The 10,314-nt window shown below is 36.9% G+C and overlaps 2 protein-coding genes across 2 annotated transcripts; both read left to right on the top strand.

The window, feature by feature from the left end:
- The first annotated feature begins 2,882 nt into the window (after positions 1–2,882).
- LOC141605542 (transmembrane 9 superfamily member 8-like) lies at positions 2,883–7,151 on the top strand. Its single transcript, XM_074424362.1, has 7 exons — positions 2,883–3,139; positions 4,499–4,663; positions 4,764–4,873; positions 4,970–5,078; positions 5,162–5,274; positions 5,371–5,524; positions 5,648–7,151. Exons 1-7 carry the CDS (start codon positions 3,020–3,022, stop codon positions 6,803–6,805), a joined length of 1,929 nt encoding a protein of 642 aa, XP_074280463.1. The 5' UTR covers positions 2,883–3,019; the 3' UTR covers positions 6,806–7,151.
- Positions 7,152–9,147: 1,996 nt separating this feature from the next.
- On the top strand, positions 9,148–10,314 carry LOC141605541 (early nodulin-like protein 13). The gene is made up of 2 exons (XM_074424361.1): positions 9,148–9,631; positions 9,738–10,314. The coding sequence occupies exons 1-2, from the start codon at positions 9,442–9,444 to the stop codon at positions 10,109–10,111; spliced, it is 564 nt and encodes a 187-aa protein (XP_074280462.1). The 5' UTR covers positions 9,148–9,441; the 3' UTR covers positions 10,112–10,314.

The following is a 10,314-nucleotide window of genomic DNA, read 5'->3' as shown; positions in this document are numbered from 1 at the left end:
GGGTGCAAACACATGTCCCACATCGATAGAATAAATATGGAAGATCATCTTTATAAGTGTCTACAAAATATAATAGTACGAGGCCTTTTGGGAAGGAGCCCAAAAGTAAATCCGTGAGGGTTTGGCCCAAAGCGGACAATATCGTACTATTATGGATGGTGGACACCGATGCAGCAGAGGCCCAACACGGGATATTCACGCTTCCGCACAACACAAAAATTATGAAAGTTAAATATTCTTAATGCTCCTAAAGACGAATCAAATAAGATCCCACGTGAATATATTTTCACTTATGTATCGAGAGAGAATCGAAATTGAGTGTTCACTTGTGAATAGTGTACAAAAGAGAAAATTGTAATGTGGAGTTGAATGGAGGGAGTATATAAAGTACTTTGGTTTGTTTTACTTTGTTATTCACTACCTCGGGCAACCAAGATGGTAAGAGTTCTATTTACTTGAAAATGTCTTGCTAAATTCTCCTAAACAAATGGGGGTGTTACTCTATAAGAGACCATAACAGTAAGGTAATTTTATTAGGAGCTAAAACTTGTGGTTTTAATAGCATTCTCGTTGCAGAAACTCTTGCTTTAAAAGAAGGCGTACTAGCAGCTAAATCGTTAGGAATTTCAAAACTAATAAATGAAGGAGATAATCTTAGTGTTATTAACTCAATTCGGAAGACTTGGGAAATTTCTTGGGAAATTTCAGATATTATCAAAAATGTGGTTTTAGGCCTTATTTTTTTTCGATAAAGTGGTGGTTAAACATTGTTTTCATGAGTCGAACAAAGTTAATGACTTTATGGTCTCGATTGGACATTTTTGTTCAAATCTTTCGAGGTGGTTTGATAGGGGATGACTTTCAACTCACCTCTATTATCCAAAAAAATAAAATAGATTAGTCTGAGTTTAGAAGATCAATCTAATTTTCTTCGGTGTTACTTTTTCACATACGAATTTTACCTTTTTCACATACACTTTTTCATTATCTTTCCACCTAATACCCTTTTTACTTAACCCTAATCAAACAACTCTTCTATCAACTTCTTCCCTAAATCTAATCCAATTACTCTAAGAACTGCAAAAGTGAATCATAAATACTCCAATTAATCAAATAATTCACTGATTTTAGTTCTAATTCAAATAATGCGTTACACCAATTTTAATTTGCGCAAAAAGTACAAATCCTCACTTTAATCTTCTTGATATCGAAATAGATGTTGACACCAATCTATTAAAAGACCAACTTTAATACTCAGGATATTTGGATTCATTCATTTACTTGGATTGGTTTAATTATTCCATTGGCTAGCTTATGGACTCTCTCAATTATATGCGGTGGGCAAGGCTGGCCGTACAAAGTTAATGGTGGCGTAGTTGGTGGCGGAGAAGAAGAGGTGTTCTGAGAAGGAGGGTGGTGCGAGTTATGTTTTAGTCAGTGGGAGTCAGCGTGATTAGTGGATGACGCGTAGGATGGTGGTCGGTTGGAGTTGGCGTAAGTCGCGTGACTGTCCGATTGGTGTTTGCGCATAGGGCGGCAGGCTGTGAAGGTGGTGATGGCCGGTTGGTGCAGTGGTTGTCTTTTTTTTTTTTTAATTATAATTGGATTTGGATGAAAAGTGGAAAAAAAATGAAAATGATAAAATTGTAAAAATCGTATGTAAAAGAGTAAAATGCGTATGTGAAAAAAAAAGCAACACTTTTTCTTTTTGTCGGCCGACAATTACTCATATCGCCCGAATAAATTACTAAATTACCCTTATACAATTGACATCCTTACGAAATTACCCTTCAACATTGAACATCCTAATACTCACAGCCTACGTTTTCCTTCCCCTGTTCCCCCACCTGACTTCTGAAATTGCTTGACCATTTGGCATCAGCAACAACAATTAAGACTCAGCAACAACAATAGCAACAATTAAGACGAATTACTCTTTTTAATTTCTAATTCATTAATTGTTGTAATTAGGTATATAGTAATCAATGGAGTAGTGTAATTCAATTGCAAATTCTGGAAAATCACCATGTATTATTCGTAATTCAAATGTAAATTCCACACTATAATAGTCGAATGATTATATTTTACAATTAAGGGAATGAATTTTAGAAATGGAAAATTCGATTCGATTTACGGTTTCGTCGCAGAGCAGCAGGGGTCGTTTAAATCTGACGACCACACCATGGTTTGAGTCGTCTAAAGTAGACCTCAGCACCATGTATAGGTCGTGCAATCAACACGTTTTGTCGATGGGTGCATCGTCTTTGGAACACGCACATAGCATGGTTATGTCGTGTTTGGGATACGAACAAACCAGGGATTTGTTCGTCGAACACGCACGAACTCAGCCTTAGTCTGGTTGCTAGGAGTTGCCATTGCTGTTGTCGCCATCTCCGTTGCATTGCTCAATTCTGGGGTGCTTTAATGTTGATATGGTGGTAGTTTGAAGGTTTGGCATAGTGTATCTGTGTATGATGAATTGTATGTTGTGGTTTGATTCTTAGTTTACGATGATTTTCTCAGGATTATTATTACTCAATCCATTGTTCAACTACAGTCCATACGCACGTAAATTTACTAATGAAGTTCGAAAATGAATATTGAAGAAAGTGTTCGAATTCGATTAATTTATCGTTTCTCGCTTGTGAATTGTCGTTGTTCATGATTGAAATTTTTTAATTCATGCAATGGAGTTAATTTGGAGATAAATAATAGTGGAAAGTTGATGAGATAGAATTGTAAAGTTAATAATTGTAGATAAGGGGTAGAATTGGAAAATCAAGGTCCTAATCCGGGCGATATTAGTAAAACACGGCGACAAAAAGCAACTCCCGTTCTTATCTCATAAACAAAATAAAAAAAAAAAATTGAAAATTGCACATCTACACCATACTACAAGTCTGCAAGAGAGGAGAGAGACGAGAAGAGTAAAGATAAAAGAAAAAAAACATTAAAACAAAACCAAATTTCATTTTGTGAATCAACACTATCTTCCTCAATCTCTCTCTCTAAAAACGCCATGGACGCACCTCGGAGATCTGCGCCATTGATCTCCACCTTCCTTTCTATCATCTTCCTCTTTGTTCATGGCGGACATTCCTTTTACCTCCCTGGCGTCGCTCCTCAGGATTTCGACAAGGTTTTCTTCTTTCTTTCTCTCTAATTCTCTCTTTAACCTACCTTCCTATCAATTAATTAACTTCTAATTGTTTTTTTATCAGAGTTCAAATGTATGAATCCGCCAATGTGATTGTTGTGCATATCAAGTTTTATTATACTGCTTGATCTATTTCAATGTGTTTTTTTGGATCAATTTGTTGTTAATTTGGTTTTATTTTTGTGATTATTATGTGTGATGCTGTGTTTTTGATGACTAATTTTTTGTCGGTGATGGTGCGCAGAGTAGTTGTGGTAATCGTTTCTGTTTAATTGGTTGATTACACTGCTAGCTACATTTGGTGTTATTTGTGGATGTGTGCTGTCGACTGTTGTTATCGTGTCGGCGTCGTTTGAGTTTAGCTAAATGCAATGCTCATGTGGTTGGATCTACTAGTTTTGGGGGAGAATCTGAATATATACAATGTAGAATAGTCTGATGATTGTGATGAGAAGTGAGGGAGATAGGGATAGAGTAAATGTCGTTTGTATTTGATCTGGCCATATACAATGACTTTTGCAGTATGACTTCATGAATTTGTTGCGGTTTTGGCGCTAGAGAGTATGAGAATGAGCTCACCTGTGGTGGAATTTTGTGTCGGCGACTGTATTTAAGTGGTAGTGTTGAAGCTGATGAATATTGGTGAGAATGAATATTTTGGTTTTCTTAGATCTGAGGATAAAGGGATGTCAGATAAGTGTGGAGTATTAAATTCGGTGGCTGTTATTTGAAGATGCAGTTTTTCATATAATATCAGACATAGATGGTTAAGTCATTTTTTTTTTGGTAAAATGTAAGTAATATTATTCCAAGTGAAAACACCAACCAATTAAATCAATCGTTTATCACAACAAACGAAAATAGAGAAGAAACTAATGTTTTCTAATAGATGGTTAAGCCATGGTCTGACCATAGAGTTTCTTTGTTTTTTTGTGTTGAAGGAAGTTGACATGTTATGAATTTTTGAGTGAAATTGAAAAACTATCAAGGAATTTGCTTTAAGTTACTTCTTTGTTATTGAAAGAGCAAGGGTAAGAGTGTAAACTAATAAATATATCACAATAGTAGCTTTCTAATTATCGGAACACAGATCTTTTGCAATTATACATAGTACATGTTTATTTACCTGTGTGACACATGCATGGGAATTAGTTGAGTCGAGAGCTGAAACAATGCTATCATAGACTTTCATGGGTGTTTAATAAAATAAAATAATAATAATAATGGAGGTTTACAATACTAGTATATGACCTTTTGTAAGTACAGACACCACTTGTGTACTACATTATCATAGACTTTCGTGGGTGTTTAATATGTATGTTTGTGCAATTGTGCGTGCAGGGAGATCAATTGATGGTAAAGGTGAACAAGCTGACCTCAATAAAGACGCAGCTTCCATACTCATACTATTCACTTCCTTATTGTCGCCCAGATACTATAGTTGACAGTGCAGAGAATCTTGGTGAGGTCCTCCGTGGTGATCGCATTGAAAATTCTGCATATGTGGTCAGTTTATTGATTTGAAGTCTTTGTATCTTTTCCCGTTTAGTAATGCTCAATCATTTCTTTTTGAATATGAATAATATTGACCCATGTGAACTGACAGTTCAAAATGCGGGAACCTCAAATGTGTAATATCATTTGCCGGAAAACCCTCGATGCTAAGTCAGCCAAGGAATTTAAAGAGAAAATTGATGATGAATACAGGGTCAATATGTACGGCCTCTCCTGCTTAGTATTTAGATGCATTCATATTTGTTTATTTGAGTTTTTTTTCTCATGTTGGGACTTTTCTTAATTCGTCTATGATAGGATCCTTGATAACCTTCCTCTGGTTATGCCAATAAGGCGAGGAGAGCTGGACGCAACCCCTGTCTACCAGCTTGGCTATTATGTCGGTCTTAAAGGACAATATGCGGGAGTGAGTACTTTTTTGAGATGCTAAATTACAGGCACGGGCCTACTTGGTGTCTGGTTATTCTCAAGTGTTGACTTTGTTTGCAGACCAAGGAGGAAAGGCATTTTATCCATAATCACCTTGCATTTACAGTCAAGTTTCATAGAGATCAACTAACCGAGACATCAAGGATTGTAGGGTTCGAGGTCAAACCTTTCAGGTAAATTGATCTTTGTCACAATCTTGTTGTTACCTTCGAATATTGTATCCTGTATTTGTAAATACTTGACGTTCGTCTGTTCCTGGATTGTTTCAGTGTCAAGCATGATTTCGAAGGTGAGTGGAAGGATGAGAAGACTCGATTGTCATCTTGTGATCCCCATGCAAGACGTTTGGTCGCTAGCTCCAATAACCCACAAGAAGTTGAAGACAAGCAAGAAATTATATTTACTTATGACGTTACGTTTGAAGTAATTTTCACGCATCAAACTTCTTGGTTTTGCAGTTTTTCTCATTTTTTTATGTGTTCTATCAACAATAATGTCTAGTCGGTTCACTTATCAGGATTCTCTCTTCTTTTATGTATGCCACAGGAAAGTGAAGTCAAGTGGGCTTCTAGATGGGATGCCTATCTTCTAATGAGTGATGACCAGATACACTGGTTTTCGATAGTTAATTCATTAATGATTGTTCTCTTTCTCTCGGGAATGGTGGCAATGATCATGTTGCGTACTTTGTACCGTGACATCTCGAGGTACAATGAACTTGAAACCCAAGAAGAAGCCCAGGAAGAGACAGGTTGGAAGCTAGTCCATGGCGACGTTTTCCGGCCTCCCACTAACTCAGACTTGCTTTGTGTCTATGCTGGAACTGGTGTTCAGTGCTTTGGCATGATGTTTGTTACCATGATGTTTGCTGTTCTTGGATTCCTCTCACCATCAAACCGTGGTGGACTCATGACAGCCATGCTCTTTCTTTGGGTTTTCATGGGTATTTTTGCTGGTTATGCCTCTGCCCGGTTATACAAGCTATTCAAAGGAACCGAATGGAAGAAAATCGCTCTCAGGACTGCTTTCATGTTCCCAGGATCCATTGCTGTTGTCTTCTTCATCTTAAATGCTCTCATCTGGGGCGAGAAATCATCTGGGGCCGTCCCATTCGGAACAATGTTTGCCCTAATTGTCTTGTGGTTCGGCATCTCGGTCCCACTTGTATTTGTTGGAAGTTACATCGGCTTCAGGAAGCAAGCAATTGATGATCCTGTCAAGACCAACAAAATCCCTAGGCAAATCCCCGAGCAAGCTTGGTACATGAACCCTATCTTTTCAATCCTCATTGGAGGCATACTCCCTTTCGGGGCTGTCTTCATCGAGCTCTTCTTCATTCTCACCTCCATTTGGTTACACCAATTCTACTACATTTTCGGGTTCCTCTTCATTGTGCTCATGATCCTTATTGTGACCTGTGCCGAGATCACCATCGTGCTTTGCTACTTCCAGCTTTGTAGCGAAGACTATCTATGGTGGTGGAGATCCTACCTGACATCAGGCTCTTCGGCCCTATACCTGTTCCTATATGCGGCATTCTACTTTAACACCAAGCTCGAAATAACCAAGCCAGTTTCTGGAATGCTCTACTTTGGGTACATGTTGATTGCCTCATATGCATTCTTTGTGCTTACGGGTACGATTGGGTTCTACGCTTGTTTCTGGTTTACAAGGCTCATCTACTCGTCCGTGAAGATCGATTAATCATGATGTCGCATCTACCTGGTGAGTAATTTTTCCCACCCTCGGAAAATAGTCAAGATACGTCTCAGAGTTAGTGAATCATGTGTACGTTGTTAGATGGCGAAAGTCATGAGTCATGCGTGATTCAGGACTATCGTATAATCGAAAGAAAACCAACTCCCCACCAGACATAGATTGTTAAGGAATCTGTAATTTCATCTCAATTTAATTTTGTGATGACAGGATCCTGAAACTTCACCACTCCAGTTTTTTTGTTCCTCTGTTCGTCGTTAGAAACAAATGTAATAGCCCCCCTTTATGTTCTTCACTTATTTGATGTTAATATCATAATTGCGTTGTTTCTTCATTTTAACCTTTGCTACTTGCTTGGACTATAGATTTGACTGTAAGATGATGGGTTAAACGCGTTGCATTCTGAATTTTGAAATGGATTCGTCAATTTACATCAAAGACTTGACATGTTGTATGCATATGGTAATGCCCCAAAGCCCCGAATTGCATGAAACTCTGGCTTTAGTTTTTCATAAATAAGGGACAAAGGATTCTTCCATTTTACTGCAAACTTTTTACTCCTGAGTCCTGAGTCCTGACTCCTGAGTCCTGAGTATAGTGTAAGTTTTATTTATTTTTTTACTCCGAATAAATTCAAAATTGAATGGCAGAGTGCCCCTCTTGGACCACTAGTTGTATGAACACAATTGTCTTATACTTCCTCTGTTTTATTTCGAATTCTGTAAAAACATATATACTCCTCCGTCCATTTTTTGTTGTTCTTTGGTTTTGGCGAAAAACCAAGGAAAGGGGAAGGCCAATTACTAAATGACACGTGGAATAAATTGAATGTGAATGATCAAATTACTCATCAAATTCATTCTTGAAATAGAAAGGACAACAAATGATCGGAGACACCCCAAAAATGGAAAAGGACGACAAAAAAATGGAGGACGATGAAAGACAATTAAATGGAAGAGAGAAAGTAAGTAGGGAATATTTTTTTAATTCATAAAGGCTGTTCTCGACACTTATTTTGATAGATTGACTCGATTCCGAAATTTATCGGACCCCAAATCTTTCAGTTCAAACTCGATTCCGAAACTTATTTCGGACCGAAAAGACGTGTATTGGCTTTATTCACTTTTCAGTGTTTTCACCCTTATATCAGTCATTTTTAGATAGTATTATTCTTTATGGATTTTGTTCAGGTATGCTTAGGGCTGGAATTTTTCGGTCCAATCCGAAACATAAAATTTCGTAATCCATCTGGACTTTGGTCCAACATATTTTCGGTCTACTCAGTCTGGCAAACAAATCTAAACTTGCTGGGAGTACTAGGGCGACACCGGGTAAACTGTTTCGGTAATACCCTATTAAAAAAAATAAAAAATAAAAAAAATTATTTTCATTTTTACGCCAAAACTGTAGGGATAAAACCGTAATTCACAATCTATTATATTAATAAATAAAATATAAAAGATACTAATTAAAACAAACATTATACATCAATACATATCATAACAAACACAACCTTCATCTTTATCATCAAATCATACGATTACCAATTAACAATTGAACATACTGAAATTTCCTCCACTGAATTCATAGTTGTTAAGGTATGTTCTAAGTTCCATTGCACAAACGAAAGATGAAATTTCGGATTTTCGTCCGCATCCTTTATCTTCATCAATCATCATCGAACCTCAAACTACTCAGTACCTCACGTAGGACAATACCACATTAGTATGGTGATTTATGTGCCACTCTTTCAATCATTAATTATTAATTTGTATGAATCATGGTCAAATGCCATGAATCCATGAATGATCACTGATGACGACTTTAACTGATGAACATGAATTGTTCTAGGTTTCATGAATATCGCACACCATAAATCGCTAAAAATCTTTCAATTTGTTTTTTTTTTTTTTAATTTATTATTATTATTATTATTAAATTAATTAATTAATATTAACATCCTAAATTGCCCTTTAAAACTAATTAGTTTGAAAATTAGTTTTAATGAAGGGAAAACAAAATACATAAGGAAATTACAATCGCCATCCCATTTTCCAAACTTGAAACAATAATGACCGGTACTAACTATGGTGAGTTATAAGGCAATGAGTCTATGACTAATGTGTAATTCTCGTTTGTCTTTAACATTTTCACGATATCAATTCACAGCCCCATAAAGCAATCAACATAACATGTGAGTATGTGACACAGCAACAGAAACGAATTGCAACACGAAATTAAAGTGACACAACACCAATGCAAATTTATGCAATTACAGAATTACACCACACCTATTATTAAACCTACTACTACTGACTACATGCAAAATTGCAAATACATTGTGCCGTTTGATTTTCATATTTTAGCCGTTACACTAAGAGACAAAAAACAGCCATTTTTCACCTGAATTTCAGTCAAACCTGGCCCCACCTTCTCTACTAACTTGACTGTTACAAACAACGGCTACTTTTTCCTCTCTCTATTTCTTCACCATAAATAACAGATGCCCATTCCCCACAACAATCCCATCACTTGACCAACAAATTACATTTCACTCCCCCTCAAACACCCACAAATTAGCTCGCTCTTACTCAACTTAGCATTATTAGAGTTTAATAAAATCAATGGCATTTTCATCAAAAATGAGGTTAATTACTTTGGTTTTAGGAATTGCATGTTTAGTGAGCTTAATTGAGGGTAGAGATCACCTAATTGGAGGCAAACCTGATGCATGGAAAGTCCCTTCTTCTTCTGATTCTGAATCTCTCAACAAATGGGCTTCCAAAAACCGATTTGTAATCGGCGATAATCTTGGTATTTTTTTTGTTCTCTTTAATCTCTTTCATGCATGTCTTTTATTTACAGTTTTAATTCACATTTTTATATTTATTAATTAAATAAATTGATTGGGTTATTGCAGTGTGGAAGTATGACAGCAAGAAAGACTCAGTACTACAAGTGACAAGAGAAGCATACTTGACATGCAACACAACAAACCCAATTGCTGAACACAAGAATGATGAAACCAAAGTTGTTCTAGACAAGGCTGGCCCACACTATTTCATCAGTGGATTGAAGGATAACTGTGACAAGGGTGAGAAGATCATTGTGGTTGTCATCACCCCACGAAGCAAGCCATCTGGTACCGGCATCTCACCCGCTCTTGCGCCTTCTTCGCCTGCACCCGAGTCTGGTGCTGAGACTCCGGCTGTCCCGCCTACCAGTAATGCTGCTGGGGTCAAGGGTGGTTTGATGGGGGTTGTTGGGGTGCTGGCTTGGTTTGTTTTCATGTGAAATGGCTGTTAATCAGGAGATGCTTTAATATATATTAGTAGTAATTACTAATTAGTACTAGTGGATCGGACTAGCTGTGTGGTAAATTAAAAAGGTAAAATCATTGGATTTTCCTTGCTGGTTATGGGGTCATGTAATATTGCAGTGTACCTAATTGGTTTCAGAATTTCTATGATGCAATATTAATTTGATTTATTCGTTTA

Source organism: Silene latifolia, chromosome 10 (assembly GCF_048544455.1).
Source record: "Silene latifolia isolate original U9 population chromosome 10, ASM4854445v1, whole genome shotgun sequence".
Lineage (NCBI taxonomy): Eukaryota > Viridiplantae > Streptophyta > Magnoliopsida > Caryophyllales > Caryophyllaceae > Silene > Silene latifolia.
Note: the sequence above shows the minus strand (reverse complement) of the source record. Positions and strands in the feature narration are given on the sequence as shown.